General features: G+C 41.7%; 2 protein-coding genes across 2 annotated transcripts; both read left to right on the top strand.

Annotated features, from left to right (window-relative positions):
- The first annotated feature begins 726 nt into the window (after positions 1-726).
- cd28 (CD28 molecule) lies at positions 727-2914 on the top strand. The gene is made up of 5 exons (XM_045212005.1): positions 727-1457; positions 1754-1946; positions 2025-2203; positions 2435-2574; positions 2735-2914. Exons 1-5 carry the CDS (start codon positions 1400-1402, stop codon positions 2819-2821), a joined length of 657 nt encoding a protein of 218 aa, XP_045067940.1. The 5' UTR covers positions 727-1399; the 3' UTR covers positions 2822-2914.
- Positions 2915-6344: 3430 nt separating this feature from the next.
- si:ch211-67e16.3 lies at positions 6345-13711 on the top strand. Its single transcript, XM_041868827.1, has 7 exons — positions 6345-6413; positions 7358-7506; positions 8089-8278; positions 8717-8874; positions 10678-10728; positions 12801-12821; positions 13073-13711. The coding sequence occupies exons 1-7, from the start codon at positions 6353-6355 to the stop codon at positions 13175-13177; spliced, it is 735 nt and encodes a 244-aa protein (XP_041724761.1). The 5' UTR covers positions 6345-6352; the 3' UTR covers positions 13178-13711.
- Positions 13712-23571: the final 9860 nt, after the last annotated feature.

Genomic DNA, 23571 nt, shown 5'->3' with positions numbered 1-23571 from the left:
TGACCAGGGTCCATAGGGCTCTGGTCAATAGTAGTGCACTCCTTTTGACCAGGGTCCATAGTGCTCTGGTCAATAGTAGTGCACTCCTTTTGACCAGGGTCCATAGTGCTCTGGTCAATAGTAGTGCACTCCTTTTGACCAGGGTCCATAGTGCTCTGGTCAATAGTAGTGCACTCCTTTAGACCAGGGTCCATAGTGTTCTGGTCAATAGTAGTGCACTCCTTTTGACCAGGGTCCATAGTGTTCTGGTCAATAGTAGTGCACTCCTTTAGACCAGGGTCCTTAGTGTTCTGGTCAATAGTAGTGCACTCCTTTTGACCAGGGTCCATAGTGTTCTGGTCAATAGTAGTGCACTCCTTTTGACCAGGGTCCATAGTGTTCTGGTCAATAGTAGTGCACTCCTTTTGACCAGGGTCCATAGTGCTCTGGTCAATAGTAGTGCACTCCTTTAGACCAGGGTCCATAGTGCTCTGGTCAATAGTAGTGCACTCCTTTTGACCAGGGTCCATAGTGCTCTGGTCAATAGTAGTGCACTCCTTTAGACCAGGGTCCATAGTGCTCTGGTCAATAGTAGTGCACTCCTTTTGACCAGGGTCCATAGTGCTCTGGTCAATAGTAGTGCACTCCTTTTGACCAGGGTCCATAGTGCTCTGGTCAATAGTAGTGCACTCCTTTTGACCAGGGTCCATAGTGCTCTGGTCAATAGTAGTGCACTATATAAGGAATAGGGTGCTGTTTGGGATGCCTCCTTGATGTTTTCAAACCCATTCTAGGAAACAGTTCAAATCTTATTAAAGCTCCTGTCTACTACAAATCTCTGAGCAGTTTCACACAACCTCACGTATACTGTAAGCACACATAAATATTGATTGCCGTTGGTAAATAGGTGGATAACCCCTAATTCAAATGTCAACCTATTCCCTTGATAGGGCAGTAATTCTGACCAGGACCCCATATGGGAATCAGACAAACCACTTTATCTGACATAATACGGGTGTAACCCCTATCGCTTCTGCTCCACTCTATCATTGGTTCTGAGTGTTATCACTGCAGCACCAAAGAAGTTCCAATCGACGCTGTCATGACGTCAAAAAAAGCTAAAATATCACAAATCAGCATTTTCATTATGACTAATCAGTTCATTGTTACACTTTAGGTTTTTTTTTTTCTCTCTCTTTTTATATTCACTTTGCATATTTTCCGTTGTTTCATGGAATCTCTTTTACCAGAATAGTGAACTGTACAGCTGATTATGTGGTTTAGTATTACTGGTACTGAGGCACCTATGGGCTTCTATAGCATGTGCATCAGAGCACGATTTCAAACTCTTTCCGAAACACTTGGTAATATATAAAAGTCTGACTAGATTCTTTTTGGAGGTACATTTCTTCTTGTCATCATGAGTCTCAGCCTGTTGCCATTTCTCTGTCTCAGTCTTTGCCTCCCAGCGTGGAATGGTGAGTACTCTTCAAATATGATACAAGACCTTTCTTTAGTCAAGGATTAGATTTAGTAAAGCGTTGCGCCAATGCAGAGTTAGTTGTTGAATTGTGTTGTTGGGACCTCAGGTGTTATTGGACGGACCTCTACTTCTCGATGATGTGCAGCTGTATAAGATACAAGCTCAGCAACAGCAGTGAGGGAATCTGACCTTTTCCTCCCTCTGTCTCTCTGCTCTCTCTCTCTCTCTCACCGTCTCTCTCTCTCTCTCTTTCTCTCTCCCTATCCTTCTCTCTCAACCATCTCTCTCCAGCCCTGAAGGTTTCCCAGCCGTACCGTGCGGTGGGTCATCGTGGTGAGGTAGAGCTGTTCTGCTCCTACCACCACACAGGGAGACATGAACCGGAGGAGCTAAGGGTCACTCTGTACCGGGGGATGTACGGGGAGCAGGAGAAACAGAAGGTGTGCACCTCCTCCTTCACCCACAACGAGACAGCCTTCCAGACGGATGGAGAGGGAGAGGGAGAGGGAGAGGGAGAGGGAGAGGGAGAGGGAGAGGGAGAGGGAGAGGGAGAGGGAGAGGGAGAGGGAGAGGGAGAGAGGAAGGTGCATTGCCAGGGCCGGTTGGGTCCAGGCAGGGTGAACCTGACTATCTCTGGTCTCCGGGGTAATGACACTGACCTATACCGCTGCGCTATAGAAGTCCTGTACCCCCCGCCGTACCTCAGGACGTTTGGGAACGGCACCCTTCTCCACATAACAGGTAATACTGTAATGCTACTGTGTATTGAGAAGAAATAGATCGAAGGGCTTACTGCTAATGATACACACAGACATTATGATGGTAGCTATCATGTGGACTTTGATTCGTTGCTTTGAAGTTGTGATTTGTTTGAGAATTTGGGTTGGGTTAAAGATGCAAATTTGAAGTTGGGATTGAGCCCTAGTTCTCAAACCAATATGGTATATTGAATTATGATGTGACTGTCTGTAGAGGAACCAGGATGCTTTACCCCAGAGGCCCAGAGAAGAGATGATATAGGAGAAACATCGGTCAGATTACCCCTAGCAGGACTGGCCGCTGCCACCATCTTAATAGTAATCTCTGCTATTACCATCCTCCTCGTTCACCAGGTGAGCCCTTGCAAACAACTTCTGCTTTAACATTGATCACTCCTCGGTAGTCTGTCTGTTTTGTTGAAAATTCATGAGCAGCATTAAGCTGATAACAAGAATCACTACTGTTGATACTCTATGTCTATTTAATAGATATAATAATGTATTTACCTTCTAGGTTCTACAGAGGAAGAGAAGGTTTGGAGCAATGACACCAATGATATCACAGAATGACGGAAAATTTGATTATGGCAACTTCCAGTGAAGAATTTTTAAGAAATGTATTTTTTATTCCATTCTATATGTTTCATTGTGTTGCGATATAAAGAAATTGCAGACTAGTAAAATCAAGTCTACAATAGCCTAAAATAAATGGTTTGCTTTTGATCTATAATTTCCGTCTTTGTCACTATCATTTCTTATAAATAAATGCTTTGTAGAACAGCCCATTGGTTATTGGTTAGTTCTCTCAGCGTGTGATGATAATCTTAGCTACTTCGGCATCACTCAGAGATTTCCCCAGTAGCACTCATATCTAGATGGCACTAACTACCGTAGGCCTACTGACTACTGAGATACTAACAGTCATCATTTACTGAGATTTCTTTGACCAACTCAAAACAGTAGACCACGATCAAGATCCATATTGAGATTGTGGTCGAGACTCCAGACAGCCCTATGTTGTGTTATCTCTTCCTGTCTGGATCGAAAGCTGACATCTGAAGAATATAAAATAAACATCCGTAGCGTGTGTAGGCTATTGTGATTAGTATTACCTTTATTAATTTACCAATCACTCACAAAATCCTAAAATGTGTGTCTTTTTAAGACCAGTATAGCTGAACAATTCTTTACCCTTATGGTAATTCAATTCATGATATACATTGCCTTCAGAAAGTATTCACACCCCTTGACTTTTTCCACATTTTATTGTTACAGCCTGAATTTAAAATTGATTCAATTGAGATTGTGTGTCATTGGCCTACACACAACACCACATAATGTCAAAGTGGAATTATGTTTTTAGAAATGTTTACGAATTAATTAGAAATTAAACGCTGAAATGTCTTGCATCAATAAGTATTCAACCCCTTTGTTATGGCAAGCCTAAATAAGTTCAGGAGTACAAATGTGCTTAACGAGTCACATAATAAGTTGCATGGACTCACTCTGTTGGCAATAATAGTGTTTAACATGATTTTTGAAGTGCTACCTCATCTCTGTACCCCACACATACAATTATCTGTAAGGTCCCTCAGTCGAGCAGTTTCAACCACCAACACCAGGGAGGTTTTCCAATGCCTCACAAAGAAGGGCACCTATTGGTAGATGGGTAAAAATTAAAAAGCAGACATTGAATATCCCTTTGAGCATGGTGAAGTTATTAATTACACTTTGGATGGTGTATCAATACACCCAGTCACTACAATGATATAGGCGTCCTTCCTAACTCAGTTGCTGGAGAGGAAGGAAACCGCTCAGGGATTTCACCATGAGGCCAATGGTGACTTTAAAATAGTTACAGAGTTTAATGGCTGTAATAGGAGAAAACTGAGGATGGATCAACAACATTGTAGTTACTCCATAATACTAACCTTATTGACAGAGTGAAAAGAAAGAAGCCTGTACAGAATGAAAATATTCCAAAACATGCATCCTGGTGGTGGCTGCATCATGTTATGGGTGTGCTTGTCATCGGCAAGGTAGTTTTTCAGGATAAAAGAAAAGGAATGGAGCTAAGAACAGGCAACGTTCTAGAGGAAAACCTGGTTCAGTCTGCTTTCCAACAGACACTGGGAGACAAATCCACCTTTCAGCAGGACAATAACACAAGGCCAAATATACATTGAATATTCCTGAGTGGCCGGCCTAGTTACATTTTTGACTTAAATCGGCTTGAAAATCTATAGTAATACTTGAAAATGGTTGTCTAGCAATGATCACAACCAACTTGACAGAGCTTGAAGAATTTAAAAAAGAATAATGCGCAAATAATGTACAATCCAGATTAGCAAAGCTCTTAGAGACTTACTCAGAAACACTCACAGCTGTAATCGCTGTCGAAGGTGATTCTAACATGTGTTGACTCAGGGGTGTGAATACTTATGTAAATGGGGTATTTAATTACTCCATTTTCAATAAAATTAGCAAACATTTCTAAAAACATATTTTCACTTTTTCATTATGGAGTATTGTGTGTAAATGGGTGAGAAAAAAAATGTAGGCTGATACTTTCTGAAGGCATTGTAGATTACCAGGTGCCAAGAACTCTGACCGTTGACCCCACAACAACGTTTTCTAAAAAAATATTCCTATAATTTGATCTTATTTTGTTACTATTGTAATAATAAGAAAGAAAAGTTAATCAAACCTCAAAACACTTCTTCATTATCAATCCTTCTCTATCAAATCCATCTCTCAGTATCTGGCTGCGTCCCAAACGACAACCCTATTCCCTATATAGTGCACTGCTTTTAACCTGGGCCCATAGGGCACTTTGTAGGGAATGGAGTGCCGTTTGGGACGCAGGTCCCAGCGTGTGCGCACACAGCATAACAACAGGATGCCATTGGGCCCCACGCAGCAGGCCTGGGTTCAAACACCATTTTGAAATCACTTCAAATGCTTTAGCTGCGCTTGATTGTCTTCAACGGAACCAGCAGGAGGCCTCTCCTTCTAGAGACTAAAGCTAGGCTGCGTCCCAAATGGTATACTCTATTCCCTACGTAGTGCACTACTTTTGACCAGAGCTCTACGGGTCCCCTGTAGCTCAGTTGGTAGAGCATGGCGCTTGCAACGCCAGGGTTGTGGGTTCGTTTCCCACGGGGGGGGCCAGTAAGAAAAAATGTATGCACTCACTAACTGTAAGTCGCTCTGGATGAGAGCGTCTGCTAAATGACTAAAATGTTAAATGTGTAGGGAATAGGGTGTTATTTGGAATGCAAACCCAGCCTCTTTACTGCTGACTGATTTTAGGTCTAGTTCCTAGTGACAAACTTCAGAGAAAAACACTCAAACACAACAGGATGTGGCATTAACACCAACCGCTTACCTAGTTTCAAATCAAAGGGTTTTTCCTTTTTCTGACAACAGAAAATGCCCGTAAACATGCTGGTACAGCAGATACAAAAAAAAAAAAAGAATGACGGCCAACAGAGAAAAAGGATAATATGTACATTTATTAACTGACAAGGTATCGTGCTGAAACTACCGTATTTAGTGGAGTTAACAACTTCACAGCTAAACACAACCAAGCCACTGGTAAGGAACCTCTAAAGCTAACTCTATCTATTCTATTGGAACTGCCAATGTCTCCATATTTCCATATTTCCTAAATCGAAAAACACGTGGCACAAAAAAATACAACTAGAAAGATTGTCCAGTGTGGTCAGAAGTGGGTGGTGTTTTACCACGAACAAGTCCTCAGTCTTCACCATGTGAAGGACTGCTACAGCATCACTTTAACCACACAACAGACCATATTCAGTTACTAACCATTTTAGCCTATTAAATGGTCTACCATATTCATGTGATAATAATAGACGTTGGATATTAAAATAAATGTGAGGGGACATCTTTATCAATATTTTCAAAATGACATTAAATAAATCATAGACAACACCTGATTTAGTCTAAATCCAGCTGTACTTTAACCCACTTTACCACATTGTCTGTGATACTGCAATGACAGACAAGTATACCACATGAAGCCCTGTGATAGGAGGAGAGCTGAAGAGTTATAAGAAGAGATTCCCCCACTAGTCATCACTGTTCAGGTTAAAGAAGAAGAGCTGAAATGAGAGGGAGACTCATCTCTGTGGCTGCCTGTCTCTTTACCCTTCTGTGTCCCTGCCATGGTGAGAACTTTACCTTATCGTAACAACTTTACCTTATAGTGACAACTTTACCTTATCGTAACAACTTTACCTTATAGTGACAACTTTACCTTATAGTGACAACTTTACCTTATCGTGACAACTTTACCTTATCGTGACAACTTTACCTTATAGTAACAACTTTACCTTATCGTAACAACTTTACCTTATAGTGACAACTTTACCTTATCGTGACAACTTTACCTTATAGTGACAACTTTACCTTATCGTAACAACTTTACCTTATAGTGACAACTTTACCTTATAGTGACAACTTTACCTTATCGTAACAACTTTACCTTATAGTGACAACTTTACCTTATCGTAACAACTTTACCTTATAGTGACAACTTTACCTTATTGTAACAACTTTACCTTATAGTGACAACTTTACCTTATAGTGACAACTTTACCTTATCGTAACAACTTTACCTTATAGTGACAACTTTACCTTATAGTGACAACTTTACCTTATCGTAACAACTTTACCTTATAGTGACAACTTTACCTTATCGTGACAACTTTACCTTATAGTAACAACTTTACCTTATCGTGACAACTCTACCTTATGTTCCTTTAGATATAGTATGTTAGATACAGCCACGGTGATAACTTTACCTTATGTTCCATTAGATATAATAGATATAATATTAGCAATGTCATTAATTCAGGAAAATTGAGATTGTATATAGATCCACCTGACTCATAATAACTAAAAAAAGTAATGGAGCTGTATATAGGTTTATCCTCTTCATTCCGTTTGGGATGAAAGGCCACAGGAAATGTGGCTGTCTAAAATACCATTGTTTTCCATGGATTCATTTCTTGTGAGAAAAGCGTTTCCTAAAACAAATCACTTTACATTGAGATTCTACTGTATGTTATCTACTCTCTTCTTGTTTGACTCTGACTGTCTCCCCTCCCAGTGTTTCAGGTGACGCAGCCTGTGACCCAGACGGTTAACCCTGACGGTACTGTCTCCATCACCTGTAATCACACAGACCCAAAGGAAGACTTTGTCATTGACGCCAGGCTGAACAGACTCAAAAACTCTGATGTTAGCATGGTCTGTCAGGTGAGTGACCTAATCGCTGCTCATGAGCCACCTCACACACTAAGCTCCAGACACTCCCCACTTCTTCTTCAAGTTCCCATGACAGGTCTCCAGACCATGGGGCAGTCTGCTTCCTTTCTCCTCACCTATGGAATGCTCTCCCTGACCATCTGAAAGCCGCTCCGTCTACAGACTAGCTTATCTGTGAAGACTATTTTAGCCCTGTTATTTTAACTGTCTTGATTCTTCAATTCAATTCAATTCAATTCAACTTTATGACTTTACGGCTTTACGACTTTATAGCTTTACAACTTTACAACTGTACAACTGTACAACTGTACAACTGTACAACTTTACAACTTTACAACTTTACAACTTTACAACTTTACAACTTTACAACTTTACAACTTTACAACTTTATAATTTCATAATGTTACTACTTTACTACTTTACTACTTTACTACTTTACTACTTTACTACTTTATATTTTTTGACTTTATTGTTTGTTTGTTGTTTAGTTTCTGCCTACGTAGAGTACTGAGATTCCTCTGCAATGAAAAGTGCTATATGAATTAAATGTATTATTATTATTATTATTATTAGGTGAATAACACTCAGGTGGCTGACTGCACCAGCATGAAGGTGACATGGAACCAGTACAAGTTCACATTACACAACTTAAAAGCTGAGGACATCAGTGATCTGTTCCAGTGTGAGTTCTCCATATCATCTCCTATACCCATGAAGCCCATCAGGACTGTACGGGGGAAAACATTCACCAAACTGCTGCCAGGTTAGTGGAACATTTGCCTTGTACATTTAGGTTCTGTCCCAAATGCTGTAATCCCTATTTAAGGCACTACTTTTGACCAGAGATCTGCACCATACACTATACGCAATAGGGTGAGATTTGGGACACAGCCTTAGATTGATTTCCTGTGGTCTATGTTTGGTATGTTCAAATAAGATCTGATGAAAGGCTACAGTATGTAACTAAATATTGCATTTGATATTGATTGCATCATTTACCAATGCAAATCCTCTAGGAATTACTGCAGTGTCTAAATGGCAGAATATCTAGATATTCCATGAAGTACCTTCGTAATGTATAATGATAATGCATTTCATCATGCCTGAACTCTGTTTCCTCCTCTGTTGTGTCTGCAATACTGTATGTTTTCAGGAGAAGGTTGTGTTGGAAGATATTCCATGTTTTACTGTCTGTTCCCAGGACTGGCAGGAGATGCTGCTGTCCCTGTGTGTCCTTCCCCTGCACCCGAGTCTCCTGAGGCTGAGCTGATTGTCCAACTGAAGTGGATTGTGATTGGCCTGTCTACGTTTCTCTGTCTCTACAGCTTTACCATCACCTTCTTCTATATCAGGCTAAGGGTCAGGCTCATTATAATATACACCTTTACAGCTGATTGGCTGATTGAAATGTCAGAGAGGAAAACAAACCATCAGGCTTCAAGTACAACTTGTGTTAGGAACACTTTATGTAGTATTCATGTCAAAGCCATCATTATTTCAACACTTTATGTAGTATTCATGTCAAAGCTGAGTTACTCTTCCTTAATGTTATTCATGGCCAGCTGAGTTTCTCTTCCTTAATGTTATTCATGGCCAGCTGAGTTACTCTTCCTTAATGTTATTCATGGACAGTTGAGTTTCTCTTCCTTAATGTTATTCATGGCCAGCTGAGTTTCTCTTCCTTAATGTTATTCATGGCCAGCTGAGTTTCTCTTCCTTAATGTTATTCATGGCCAGCTGAGTTACTCTTCCTTAATGTTATTCATGGCCAGCTGAGTTTCTCTTCCTTAATGTTATTCGTGGCCAGCTGAGTTTCTCTTCCTTAATGTTATTCATGGCCAGCTGAGTTTCTCTTCCTTAATGTTATTCATTGCCAGCTGAGTTTCTCTTCCTTAATGTTATTCATGGCCAGCTGAGTTACTGTTCCTTAATGTTATTCATGGCCAGCTGAGTTTCTCTTCCTTAATGTTATTCGTGGCCAGCTGAGTTTCTCTTCCTTAATGTTATTCGTGGCCAGCTGAGTTTCTCTTCCTTAATGTTATTCATGGCCAGCTGAGTTTCTCTTCCTTAATGTTATTCATGGCCAGCTGAGTTACTCTTCCTTAATGTTATTCATGGCCAGCTGAGTTTATCTTCCTTAATGTTATTCATGGCAAGCTGAGTTTCTCTTCCTTAATGTTATTCATGGCCAGCTGAGTTACTCTTCCTTAATGTTATTCATGGGTAGCTGAGTTTCTCTTCCTTAATGTTATTCATGGGCAGCTGAGTTACTCTTCCTTAATGTTATTCATGGCCAGCTGAGTTTCTCTTCCTTAATGTTATTCATGGCCAGCTGAGTTTCTCTTCCTTAATGTTATTCATGGCCAGCTGAGTTTCTCTTCCTTAATGTTATTCATGGCCAGCTGAGTTACTCTTCCTTAATGTTATTTATGGCCAGCTGATTTTCTCTTCCTTAATGTTATTCATGGCCAGCTGAGTTACTCTTCCTTAATGTTATTCATGGCCAGCTGAGTTTCTCTTCCTTAATGTTATTCATGGCCAGCTGAGTTTCTCTTCCTTAATGTTATTCGTGGCCAGCTGAGTTACTCTTCCTTAATGTTATTCATGGCCAGCTGAGTTTCTCTTCCTTAATGTTATTCGTGGCCAGCTGAGTTTCTCTTCCTTAATGTTATTCATGGCCAGCTGAGTTTCTCTTCCTTAATGTTATTCATGGCCAGCTGAGTTACTCTTCCTTAATGTTATTCATGGCCAGCTGAGTTTCTCTTCCTTAATGTTATTCATGGCCAGCTGAGTTACTCTTCCTTAATGTTATTCATGGCCAGCTGAGTTACTCTTCCTTAATGTTATTCATGGCCAGCTGAGTTACTCTTCCTTAATGTTATTCATGGCCAGCTGAGTTTCTCTTCCTTAATGTTATTCATGGCCAGCTGAGTTTCTCTTCCTTAATGTTATTCATGGCCAGCTGAGTTACTCTTCCTTAATGTTATTCATGGCCAGCTGAGTTTCTCTTCCTTAATGTTATTCATGGCCAGCTGAGTTACTCTTCCTTAATGTTATTCATGGCCAGCTGAGTTTCTCTTCCTTAATGTTATTCATGGCCAGCTGAGCACCGGATTATTATTTTGCTTTCTTCTCTGATGTGTTTTGGGGTCATTTTCTCAGGTCATGCGATCCGAGGAGCTGTATGATTCGCTGACATACGTCCCCATGCAGGTTTGGATCCTTTATTTTTTTACGAGAGATAAGATTTGAGTCCAACCAATATAGGACTAGGTTTCCAGAACACAGATTACGTTTGAAATGCTGGCACAACCTAAAGCTTTTACACTGATTTCAGTTGTTGCAGTGAAAAACACATAATTGCACAGTTACGGTGCATTCGGAAGGTATTCAGACCCCTTGACTTTTTCCACATTTTGTTACGTTACAGCCTTATTCTAAATGGATTAAATTAATTGTTTTCCTCATCAATCTACACACAATACCCCATAATGACAAAGTGAAAACACATTGACAGCCGTCCCATATAGATTGCAAAATAGTTGGGAAGAGATTTTTGACATAACGATTCCTAAGCATAGTGTTTATGAACTGATACGCAAAACGACGCCGGATTCAAAACTTAGAATTTTTCAATTTAAATTATTATATAAAATATAATGTTATTTATATGGGGGATACAATCTTCCCAGCTCTGCAGATTTTGCTGCGAAGAGACAGAATCATTAGATCATTTGTTTTGGTACTGTCCATTTGTAGCTTGTTTTTGGTCACAGGTCCAGGAATGGCTAAAGGATTGCAATATTTACCTGGAGCTAACCCTGCAGATAGCACTACTGGGTGATCTGAAAAGTCATAGTCAATCGATCAATAATATAATAATACTTTTAGCAAAATTGTTTATTTTCAATTTACGATCTGTAGAAACAATGAGAATAGAAAGGTTCAAAACTTTTGTAAAACATCACAGTACAGTTGAAAAATATATGGCAAATAGAAATCCAATATGGATGGTGTTAAGAGATAGATGGGAGGGGTTGAATGGAGCTGAAGGTTGGGACTAATAACAACTAACAACAACTAATAACAACAAGATAACTAATGTAAAACATACTGTGTCCATAATAAGTATATAGGTTATAGGTTAAGAGCTTTTGTGAAAGAGCACAGTTAGAAAGATATGGCATATAGAAGCAAACCGGATGGACATCATGAAAATGATTGGAGGAAGTTCAGGAGTAAAAACAAAAAAATATATAATTATTGCAAAATGTCCATAAAATGTATATAGTATGTATAAGCTGGAAGTAGAGGCCTAAGCATTTTTGTTCACTAGTTTACTCCAATTAGGGAAGGGGTGGGAAATATAATTTAAAAAAGGATATGTATGTGTGTGTGTCTGTGTGTGTGTATATATATATACATATATATATACAGTGAGGGAAAAAAGTATTTGATATCCTTTGCCCACTGGCAAAGAAATGATTGATGATGAATATATGTACAGTGGGGAAAAAAAGTATTTAGTCAGCCACCAATAGTGCAAGTTCTCCCACTTAAAAAGATGAGAGAGGCCTTATTTTCCACCATAATTTGCAAATAAATTCATTAAAAATCCTACAATGTGATTTTCTGGAAAAAAAAATCTCAATTTGTCTGTCATAGTTGACGTGTTCCTATGATGAAAATTACAGGCCTCTCTCATATTTTTAAGTGGGAGAACTTGCACAATTGGTGGCTGACTAAATACTTTTTTTCCCCACTGTATATTTGTGAGAAAAAAAAACATATGGGGGATTGGAAGTGATGCAGACAATTACATTGATGGAAGTTACAATCTATCTGCAATATTAAAGCTGATCTACCCCCTAAAAACAAACAAAAACAAAAAAGAAAGAAGAAAAATAAAATAAATACAAACACAGAAATACCTTATTTACGTAGGCATTCAGACCCTTGTAAATGTGATATTTCAGTAATTTTTATATATATTTATATTAATTTATTTTTTTAACCTGTTTTCACTTTGTCATTATGGGGTATTGTGTGTAGAATGATGAGGACATTGTTTTATTTAATCAATTTTAGAATAAGGCTGTAACGTAACAAAATGTCAAGGGGTCTGAATACTTTCCGAATGCACTGTATAAAGGCACATAATTGAAGCCAATATATTGGACATAATCTTCAAAACACAATAATGAAATTTTTTAAATAATACGTTTCTGTTCTAATATATATTTAATGTTAATATAATATGTTTCTGTTCTAATATGTTTCCTCAGCCTAATCAGCCCCAGCCTACGGTGAGAATGATCAATATATATGCTTCCAACGTTTCACAACAGTCATTTTAACTTGTCAGCAATATGATCTAATTTCATGTTAAAATCCAAGGGGTCTTTCCTCCTGGTTTAGGAACACTAATAATCCATGTCAGCCATGTCATTGCCTGTCATAAAATAATGATCTACCCTTTCAATGATCACACTTTATCATTATGGTCTAAAAGGGTAAATGCTAAATGGTTAAAGTTGACATATTTGCTGTATTTCAGAGGGGAAGAGGGAACATTAATTCAACCTACATGGATATGAGGAAGGTGCCAGTTGGAGTGAGAGCCTCACAATCCAACCACCACAACTCCCAACTCAATTGCTGACCAAAATAAAGCGACCTTCAACTGATCAGTTGGATCAATCAATCAGATTCTAGAACCATTCACTTTAAAGCCCAACATTCTATCCCACTGGGCACAGACGTCAGCTCAACGTCTGGTTCTGTTTTACGTTTGGTTGAGTTGTCAACTAACGTGAATTCAACGTGAACTAATCATTCAAAAAAGGTTAAAAGTTGGGTGAAAAAAAGAATTCCTTTACGTTGATGACTTTTTGCAAATCCAATCGGTTTTCCACGTTGATTGAGCTTTATCACAAAAAAAAAAATGACGTGAAAACAACGTTGTGTTTTTGCTCAGTGGGATGCTGCTTACTAGTCTAGAATGTGTTTGATGTAAGTGCTTAAGTAGGGCTTTCCGACTAGTCACAATGATTGTAGAAACAAAACAACTGCTGCTTGTTATATTCAAATTGAATTTCAATAAACATATGATGCATATTGGAGAGAGAGTGATATGGGAACTCCCACACTAAAGGAATTATGCTTTAAAGATAAAATAATAAAATACAAAATAATGCTGAGTCTCAGATTTTTCATTTTTTCATTAAAAAACAACAACAACAACAAAAAAACATTAATTTTAAAGTTTAACAAAAACACATTTACTGGAAGAACTGTGAAGATGCAAAGTTTGGTAACAGAATTACGGTAAAATCTCTCTCTGTTTTTTATGCGACCACGTTTTACCAAAACCCTGTTAAATATCTGCTCCGAATTAAGATTAAAAGATGTCTGCAGAAAGAATGGGGTGTCAGCTATGATATGACACCTTGAGTTTGAAAACATATATTTTGGTTATTGAACTACAGTAAGTGAAGTGGATTTACACCCGGTAATGGAATTACGGTAATATAATTTAATCATGGGTCTCTGATTGTGACACTCTGGCTCCACGGACCTTGATATTTGAGCCAGGGTTGTTTAGTTTCATTGTTTGGGTGTATTTCTATGTTGGGGATTTCTGGTTGTGCATTTTCTATGTTTGGTTAATTGTTCTTGATTAGTCGTATGACTCCCAATCGGAGGTAACGAGTGTCAGCTGTCGGCTCGTTATCTCTGATTGGGAGCCATATTTATACTGTGTGAGTTCACTTTGTGTTGTGGGTTATTGTTTCTTTGTTCCAAGTTCAGTGTATTGTTACGTTAGGACTTCACTATCGTCTTTTGTTGTTTTTACGTGGTTGCTTTATAAATAAAGTCATCATGTTCACTCCACGCGCTGCGTATTGGTCCGCTCCTTCCGACGATCGTGACAGAATAACCCACCAAAAAGGACCAAGCAGCGCGTCCAGGAGCAAGGGGGTCTGGACACAGGAGTTATGGATGCCTCCTAAGGACTTTTGGACATGGGAGGAGATTCGGGCTGGAAAGGGTCCTTGGGCACAACCGGAGGAATATCACCGCCCTCGTGAAGAGCTGGAGGCAGCTGCAGCCGAGAGGAGGTGGTATGAAGAGGAAGCGCGGAGTCGAGGCTGGAAGCCCGTGGTTACTCCCCAAAAAATTTTTTGGGGGGCACATGGCTAGGGCGCCTGGGCAGCAGGAGGCTGCCACAGGGAGAAAAGGAGAGAAGGCTATCGGATTACGGGAGCCATTGGCGAGTAGAGGGAGGGAAGTTGTTGTGGCACGGCATGAGAGACTGAAGTGTGTTCCCAGTCTGGTCCGGTCCGTTCTTGATCCCCAGTTAAGGCCAGTGGTGGGTGTTCCCGGTACGGTCCGGCCTGTTCCTACTCCACGCACCAGGTCCACGATGTGCGTCGCCAGCCGGCCTGAACTGGCCGTCTGCCCAACGGCGCCTGAACTGCCCGTCTGCCCAACGCCGTCTGAACTGCCCGTCTGCCCAACGCCGTCTGAACTGCCCGTCTGCCCAACGGCGCCTGAACTGCCCGGCTGCCCAACGCCGTCTGAACTGCCCGTCTGCCCAACGCCGTCTGAACTGCCCGTCTGCCCAACGCCCGTCTGAACTGTCCGTCTGCCCAACGCCGTCTGAACTGCCCGTCTGTACTGAGCCTGCAAAGCCGCCCGTCTGCCATGAGCCTTCAGAGCCGTCCGCCAGACCGGGAGCCGCTAGAGCTCTCCGCCAGACAGGATCAGCCAGAGCCTTCCGCCAGACAGGATCAGCCAGAGCCTTCCGCCAGACAGGATCAGCCAGAGCCTTCCGCCAGACAGGAGCAGCCAGAGCCTTCCGCCAGACAGGAGCAGCCAGAGCCTTCCGCCAGACAGGAGCAGCCAGAGCCTTCCGTCAGACCGGATCAGCCAGAGCCTTCCGCCAGACAGGATCAGCCAGAGCCTTCCGCCAGCCATGAGCAGCCAGACCCGTCAGCCAGCCACGAGCAGCCAGATCCGTCAGCCAGCTATGAGCAGCCAGATCCGTCAGCCAGCCATGAGCAGCCAGATCCGTCAGCCAGCCACGAGCAGCCAGATCCGTCAGCCAGCCATGAGCAGCCAGATCCGTCAGCCAGCCACGAGCAGCCAGATCCGTCAGCCAGCCACGAGCAGCCAGATCCGTCAGCCAGCCGCGAGCAGCCAGACCCGTCAGCCAGCCATGAGCAGCCAGATCCGTCAGCCAGCCATGAGCAGCCAGATCCGTCAGCCAGCCATGAGCAGCCAGATCCGTCAGCCAGCCATGAGCAGCCAGATCCGTCAGCCCGCCAGGATCCGCCAGATCCGTCAGCCAGCCAGGATCCGCCAGAGCCGTCCAGCCAGGATCCGCCAGAGCCGTCCAGCCAGGATCCGCCAGAGCCGTCCAGCCTGGATCCGCCAGAGCCGTCCAGCCTGGATCCGCCAGAGCCGTCCCGCCAGGATCCGCCAGAGCCGTCCCGCCAGGATCCGCCAGAGCCGTCCGCCAGGATCCGCCAGAGCCAGCCAGCCAGGATCCGCCATCTAGTCAGGTACTGCCCCTTAGTCCGGTACTGCCCCCGTAGTCCGGTGCCGCCCTTAATCCAGTGGGGTTTAGTTGGGGGTGGTCGCGAGGAAGGGAATACGGGAAGCGGATAGTGACTAAGGTGGGGTGGGGACCACGACCTGGGCCAGAGCCGCCACCAGGGACAGACGCCCACCCAGACCCTCCCCGAGATCTGATGCTGGTGCGCCCGGAGGTCGCACCTTTAGGGGGGTAATGTGACACTCTGGCTCCACGGACCTTGATATTTGAGCCAGGGTTGTTTAGTTTCATTGTTTGGGTGTATTTCTATGTTGGGGATTTCTGGTTGTGCATTTTCTATGTTTGGTTAATTGTTCTTGATTAGTCGTATGACTCCCAATCGGAGGTAACGAGTGTCAGCTGTCGGCTCGTTATCTCTGATTGGGAGCCATATTTATACTGTGTGAGTTCACTTTGTGTTGTGGGTTATTGTTTCTTTGTTCCAAGTTCAGTGTATTGTTACGTTAGGACTTCACTATCGTCTTTTGTTGTTTTTACGTGGTTGCTTTATAAATAAAGTCATCATGTTCACTCCCACGCGCTGCGTATTGGTCCGCTCCTTCCGACGATCGTGACACTGATCTGTACTATACAGAAATGCATAACGATGATATGAATGTCGTGCTCTTCATGGGGATGTATCCTGAGTAGGTACAAGAAGGTAGAAATAATGCAATATCCTTCATTTGTACATTTGGTTCTGCATTAGCATCAAATAGCCCCCTCAATATGCAACTTTTCAGGGAAGTTAGGAACCAATATACACAAGCAGTTAGGAAAGCAAAGGCTAACTTTTTCAAACAGAAATTTGCATCATGTAGCACTAACTCCAAAAAGTTTTGGGACACTGTAAAGTCCATGGAAAATAAGAGCACTTCCTCCCAGCTGCCCACTGCACTGAGGCTAGGAAACACTATCACCACCGATAAATCTACAATAATCGAGAATTTCAACAAGCATTTTGCTACGGCTGGCCATGCTTTCCACCTGGCTACCACTACCCCGGCCACCAGCTCTGCACCCTCCGCTGCAACTTGCCCATGCCCCCCCCGCTTCTCCTTCACACAAATCCAGACAGCTGATGTTCTGAAAGAGCTGCAAAATCTGGACCCCTACAAATCATCTGGGCTAGACAATCTGGACCCTTTCTTTCTAAAACTAGCCGCCGAAATTGTCGTAACCCCTATTACTAGCCTGTTCAACCTCTCTTTCGTAACGTCTGAGATCCCCAGAGATTGGAAAGCTGCCGCGGTCATCCCCCTCTTCAAAGGGGGTGACACTCTAGATCCAAACTGTTACAGACCCATATCCATCCTGCCCTGCCTTTCAAAAAGTTTTTGAAAGCCAAGTTAACAAACAGATCACCGACCATTTCGAATCCCACCGTACCTTCTCCGCTATGCAATCCGGTTTCCGAGCTGGTCATGGGTGCACTTCAGCCACGCTCAAGGTCCTAAACGATATTATAACCGCGATCGATAATAGACAGTACTGTGCAGCCGTTTTCATTGACCTGGCCAAGGCTTTCGACTCTGTCAACCACCGCATTCTTATTGGCAGACTAAATAGCCTTGGTTTCTCAAATGACTGCCTCGCCTGGTTCACCCACTACTTCTCAGATAGAGTTCAATGTGTCAAATCGGAGGGCCTGTTGTCTGGACCTATGGCAGTCTCTATGGGGGTGCCAAAGGGTTCAATTCTTGGGCTGACTCTTTTCTCTGTGTATATCAATGACGTCGCTCTTGCTGCTGGTGACTCTCAGATCCACCTCTACGCAGACGACACCATTTTGTATACATCTGGCCCTTCATTGGACACTGTGTTAACAAACCTCCAAACGAGCTTCAATGCCATACAACACTCCTTCAGTAGCCTCCAACTGCTCTTAAACACTAGTAAAACTAAATGCATGCTCTTCAACCGAACGCTGCTTGCACCCGCCCACCCGACTAGAATCACTACTCTCGACGGGTCTGACCTAGAGTATGTGGACAACTACAAATATCTAGGTGTCTGGTTAGACTGTAAACTCTCCTTCCAGACTCACATTAAGAATCTCCAATCCAAAGTTAAATCTAGAATCGGTTTCCTATTTTGCAACAAAGCCTCCTTCACTCATGCCAAACATGCCCTCGTAAAACTGACTATCCTACCGATCCTTGACTTCGGCGATGTCATTTACAAAATAGCCTCCAACACTCTAGTCAGCAAATTGGATGTAGTCTATCACAGTGCCATCCGTTTTGTCTCCAAAGCCCCATATACTACCCACCACTGTGACCTGTACGCTCTTGTTGGCTGGTCCTCACTACATATTCGTCGCCAAACCCACTGGCTCCAGGCCATCTATAAATCACTGCTAGGCAAATCCCCGCCTTATCTTAGCTCATTGGTCACCATAGCAACACCCACCCGTAGTCTGCGCTCCAGCAGGTATATCTCACTGGTCATCCCCAAAGCCAACACCTCCTTTGGCCGCCATTCCTTCCAGTTCTCTGCTGCCAATGACTGGAACGAACTGCAAAAATCTCTGAAGCTGGAGACTCTTATCTCCCTCACTAACTTTAAGCATCAGTTGTCAGAGCACCTTACCGATCACTGCACCTGTACACAGCCCATCTGTAATTAGCCCACCCAACTACCTCATCCCTATATTGTTATTTATTTTGCTCATTTGCACCCCAGTATCTCTATTTGCACATCATCTCTTGCACATCTATCATTCCAGTGTTAATACTAATTGTAATTATTTTGCACTATAGCCTATTTTATTGCCTTACCTCCATAACTTGCTAAATTTGCACACTGTATATTATATGTATTTCTGTTGTATTTTTGACTTTGTTTTGTTTTACCCCATATGTAACTCTGTGTTGTTGTTTTTATCGCACTGCTTTGCTTTATCTTGGCCAGGTCGCAGTTGTAAATGAGAACTTGTTCTCAACTGGCTTACCTGGTTAAATAAAGGTGAAATAAAAAATAAAAAAAATAGTACAGTACAGCAGACTGGAGTAGAGTAGACTAGAGTAGAGTAGAGTAGACTAGAGTAGACTAGAGTAGACTAGAGTAGAGTAGAGTAGACTAGAGTAGACTAGAGTAGACTAGAGTAGACTAGAGTAGAGTAGAGTAGACTAGAGTAGACTAGAGTAGACTAGAGTAGACTAGAGTAGACTAGAGTAGAGTAGAGTAGACTAGAGTAGAGTAGAGTAGACTAGAGTAGAGTAGAGTAGAGTAGACTAGAGTAGAGTAGAGTAGACTAGAGTAGACTAGAGTAGACTAGAGTAGACTAGAGTAGAGTAGAGTAGAGTAGAGTAGACTAGAGTAGACTAGAGTAGACTAGAGTAGACTAGAGTAGAGTAGACTAGAGTAGAGTAGAGTAGAGTAGAGTAGAGTAGAGTAGAGTAGAGTAGAGTAGAGTAGAGTAGAGTAGAGTAGAGTAGAGTAGACTAGAGTAGACTAGAGTAGACTAGAGTAGACTAGAGTAGAGTAGAGTAGAGTAGAGTATACTAGAGTATACTAGAGTATACTAGAGTATACTAGAGTATACTAGAGTAGACTAGAGTAGACTAGAGTAGAGTAGAGTAGAGTAGAGTAGACTAGAGTAGAGTAGAGTAGAGTAGAGTAGAGTAGAGTAGAGTAGACTAGAGTAGAGTAGAGTAGAGTAGAGTAGAGTAGAGTAGAGTAGACTAGAGTAGACTAGAGTAGACTAGAGTAGACTAGAGTAGACTAGAGTAGACTAGAGTAGACTAGAGTAGACTAGAGTAGACTAGAGTAGACTAGAGTAGAGTAGAGTAGAGTAGAGTAGAGTAGAGTAGAGTAGAGTAGAGTAGAGTAGAGTAGAGTAGACTAGAGTAGACTAGAGTAGAGTAGAGTAGACTAGAGTAGACTAGAGTAGACTAGAGTAGAGTAGACTAGAGTAGAGTAGAGTAGAGTAGAGTAGAGTAGAGTAGAGTAGAGTAGAGTAGAGTAGAGTAGAGTAGAGTAGAGTAGAGTAGAGTAGAGTAGAGTAGAGTAGAGTAGAGTAGAGTAGAGTAGAGTAGAGTAGAGTAAACTAGAGTAGACTAGAGTAGACTAGAGTAGAGTAGAGTAGACTAGAGTAGACTAGAGTAGAGTAGACTAGAGTAGACTAGAGTAGACTAGAGTAGAGTAGAGTAGAGTAGAGTAGACTAGAGTAGAGTAGAGTAGAGTAGAGTAGAGTAGAGTAGAGTAGAGTAGACTAGAGTAGAGTAGACTAGAGTAGACTAGAGTAGAGTAGACTAGAGTAGACTAGAGTAGAGTAGAGTAGAGTAGAGTAGAGTAGAGTAGAGTAGAGTAGACTAGAGTAGACTAGAGTAGAGTAGAGTAGAGTAGACTAGAGTAGACTAGAGTAGAGTAGAGTAGAGTAGAGTAGACTAGAGTAGAGTAGAGTAGAGTAGACTAGAGTAGACTAGAGTAGACTAGAGTAGACTAGAGTAGAGTATAGTAGAGTAGACTAGAGTAGACTAGAGTAGAGTAGAGTAGAGTAGACTAGAGTAGAGTAGAGTAGAGTAGAGTAGAGTAGACTAGAGTAGACTAGAGTAGAGTAGAGTAGAGTAGACTAGAGTAGAGTAGAGTAGAGTAGAGTAGACTAGAGTAGACTAGAGTAGAGTAGAGTAGAGTAGAGTAGAGTAGAGTAGAGTAGACTAGAGTAGACTAGAGTAGACTAGAGTAGAGTAGACTAGAGTAGACTAGAGTAGACTAGAGTAGACTAGAGTAGAGTAGAGTAGACTAGAGTAGACTAGAGTAGACTAGAGTAGAGTAGAGTAGAGTAGAGTAGAGTAGAGTAGACTAGAGTAGACTAGAGTAGACTAGAGTAGACTAGAGTAGACTAGAGTAGACTAGAGTAGAGTAGAGATAGACTAGAGTAGACTAGAGTAGACTAGAGTAGACTAGAGTAGACTAGAGTAGAGTAGAGTAGAGTAGACTAGAGTAGACTAGAGTAGACTAGAGTAGACTAGAGTAGACTAGAGTAGAGTAGAGTAGAGTAGAGTAGACTAGAGTAGACTAGAGTAGAGTAGAGTAGAGTAGAGTAGACTAGAGTAGAGTAGAGTAGACTAGAGTAGAGTAGAGTAGAGTAGAGTAGACTAGAGTAGACTAGAGTAGAGTAGAGTAGAGTAGAGTAGAGTAGAGTAGAGTAGACTAGAGTAGACTAGAGTAGAGTAGAGTAGAGTAGAGTAGACTAGAGTAGACTAGAGTAGAGTAGAGTAGAGTAGACTAGAGTAGACTAGAGTAGACTAGAGTAGACTAGAGTAGACTAGAGTAGACTAGAGTAGAGTATAGTAGAGTAGACTAGAGTAGACTAGAGTAGAGTAGACTAGAGTAGAGTAGACTAGAGTAGAGTAGAGTAGAGTAGACTAGAGTAGACTAGAGTAGACTAGAGTAGACTAGAGTAGACTAGAGTAGACTAGAGTAGAGTAGAGTAGACTAGAGTAGACTAGAGTAGACTAGAGTAGAGTAGACTAGAGTAGACTAGAGTAGAGTAGAGTAGAGTAGACTAGAGTAGACTAGAGTAGACTAGAGTAGACTAGAGTAGACTAGAGTAGAGTAGAGTAGAGTAGAGTAGACTAGAGTAGACTAGAGTAGAGTAGAGTAGAGTAGAGTAGACTAGAGTAGAGTAGAGTAGACTAGAGTAGACTAGAGTAGAGTAGAGTAGACTAGAGTAGACTAGAGTAGAGTAGAGTAGAGTAGAGTAGAGTAGAGTAGAGTAGACTAGAGTAGACTAGAGTAGAGTAGAGTAGAGTAGAGTAGACTAGAGTAGACTAGAGTAGAGTAGAGTAGACTAGAGTAGACTAGAGTAGACTAGAGTAGAGTAGAGTAGACTAGAGTAGACTAGAGTAGAGTAGAGTAGACTAGAGTAGACTAGAGTAGACTAGAGTAGACTAGAGTAGACTAGAGTAGAGTAGACTAGAGTAGAGTAGAGTAGACTAGAGTAGACTAGAGTAGACTAGAGTAGAGTAGACTAGAGTAGACTAGAGTAGAGTAGAGTAGAGTAGAGTAGAGTAGAGTAAACTAGAGTAGACTAGAGTAGAGTAGAGTAGAGTAGACTAGAGTAGAGTAGAGTAGAGTAGACTAGAGTAGACTAGAGTAGACTAGAGTAGAGTAGAGTAGAGTAGAGTAGACTAGAGTAGAGTAGAGTAGACTAGAGTAGACTAGAGTAGAGTAGAGTAGACTAGAGTAGACTAGAGTAGACTAGAGCAGAGTAGAGTAGACTAGAGTAGACTAGAGTAGACTAGAGTAGAGTAGAGTAGACTAGAGTAGACTAGAGTAGACTAGAGTAGACTAGAGTAGACTAGAGTAGACTAGAGTAGAGTAGAGTAGACTAGAGTAGACTAGAGTAGAGTAGAGTAGAGTAGAGTAGAGTAGACTAGAGTAGAGTAGAGTAGACTAGAGTAGACTAGAGTAGACTAGAGTAGAGTAGAGTAGAGTAGAGTAGACTAGAGTAGACTAGAGTAGACTAGAGTAGACTAGAGTAGAGTAGAGTAGACTAGAGTAGACTAGAGTAGACTAGAGTAGAGTAGAGTAGAGTAGAGTAGAGTAGACTAGAGTAGAGTAGAGTAGAGTAGAGTAGAGTAGAGTAGAGTAGAGTAGAGTAGAGTAGACTAGAGTAGACTAGAGTAGACTAGAGTAGACTAGAGTAGAGTAGAGTAGAGTAGAGTAGAGTAGAGTAGACTAGAGTAGACTAGAGTAGACTAGAGTAGAGTAGAGTAGACTAGAGTAGACTAGAGTAGACTAGAGTAGACTAGAGTAGAGTAGAGTAGACTAGAGTACACTAGAGTAGACTAGAGTAGACTAGAGTAGACTAGAGTAGAGTAGAGTAGAGTAGAGTAGACTAGAGTAGACTAGAGAGTAGAGTAGAGTAGAGTAGAGTAGAGTAGAGTAGACTAGAGTAGACTAGAGTAGAGAGAGTAGAGTAGACTAGAGTAGACTAGAGTAGACTAGAGTAGACTAGAGTAGAGTAGAGTAGAGTAGACTAGAGTAGACTAGAGTAGAGTAGAGTAGAGTAGAGTAGACTAGAGTAGACTAGAGTAGACTAGAGTAGACTAGAGTAGAGTAGAGTAGACTAGAGTAGACTAGAGTAGAGTAGAGTAGAGTAGAGTAGAGTAGAGTAGACTAGAGTAGACTAGAGTAGAGTAGAGTAGAGTAGAGTAGACTAGAGTAGACTAGAGTAGAGTAGAGTAGGGTAGAGTAGACTAGAGTAGACTAGAGTAGAGTAGAGTAGAGTAGAGTAGAGTAGAGTAGAGTAGAGTAGAGTAGAGTAGAGTAGAGTAGAGTAGACTAGAGTAGACTAGAGTAGACTAGAGTAGACTAGAGTAGAGTAGAGTAGACTAGAGTAGACTAGAGTAGAGTAGAGTAGAGTAGACTAGAGTAGAGTAGAGTAGACTAGAGTAGACTAGAGTAGAGTAGAGTAGAGTAGAGTAGACTAGAGTAGAGTAGAGTAG

The sequence above is a fragment of the Coregonus clupeaformis genome, chromosome 40 (assembly GCF_020615455.1).
Source record: "Coregonus clupeaformis isolate EN_2021a chromosome 40, ASM2061545v1, whole genome shotgun sequence".
In the NCBI taxonomy this organism is placed as follows: domain Eukaryota; kingdom Metazoa; phylum Chordata; class Actinopteri; order Salmoniformes; family Salmonidae; genus Coregonus; species Coregonus clupeaformis.
Note: the sequence above shows the minus strand (reverse complement) of the source record. Positions and strands in the feature narration are given on the sequence as shown.

Excerpts from the sequence above, each read along its gene's own strand:
- si:ch211-67e16.3 (XM_041868827.1), top strand. The coding sequence starts at position 6,353 with ATGAGAGGGAGACTCATCTCTGTGGCTGCCTGTCTCTTTACCCTTCTG. Across the intron at positions 7,507-8,088 it reads ATGTTAGCATGGTCTGTCAG|GTGAATAACACTCAGGTGGC; the intron begins GTGAGTGACCTA and ends TATTATTATTAG. Across the intron at positions 12,822-13,072 it reads CTAATCAGCCCCAGCCTACG|AGGGGAAGAGGGAACATTAA; the intron begins GTGAGAATGATC and ends GCTGTATTTCAG.
- cd28 (XM_045212005.1), top strand. The coding sequence starts at position 1,400 with ATGAGTCTCAGCCTGTTGCCATTTCTCTGTCTCAGTCTTTGCCTCCCA. Across the intron at positions 1,458-1,753 it reads TTGCCTCCCAGCGTGGAATG|CCCTGAAGGTTTCCCAGCCG; the intron begins GTGAGTACTCTT and ends ATCTCTCTCCAG. Across the intron at positions 2,204-2,434 it reads CACCCTTCTCCACATAACAG|AGGAACCAGGATGCTTTACC; the intron begins GTAATACTGTAA and ends GACTGTCTGTAG.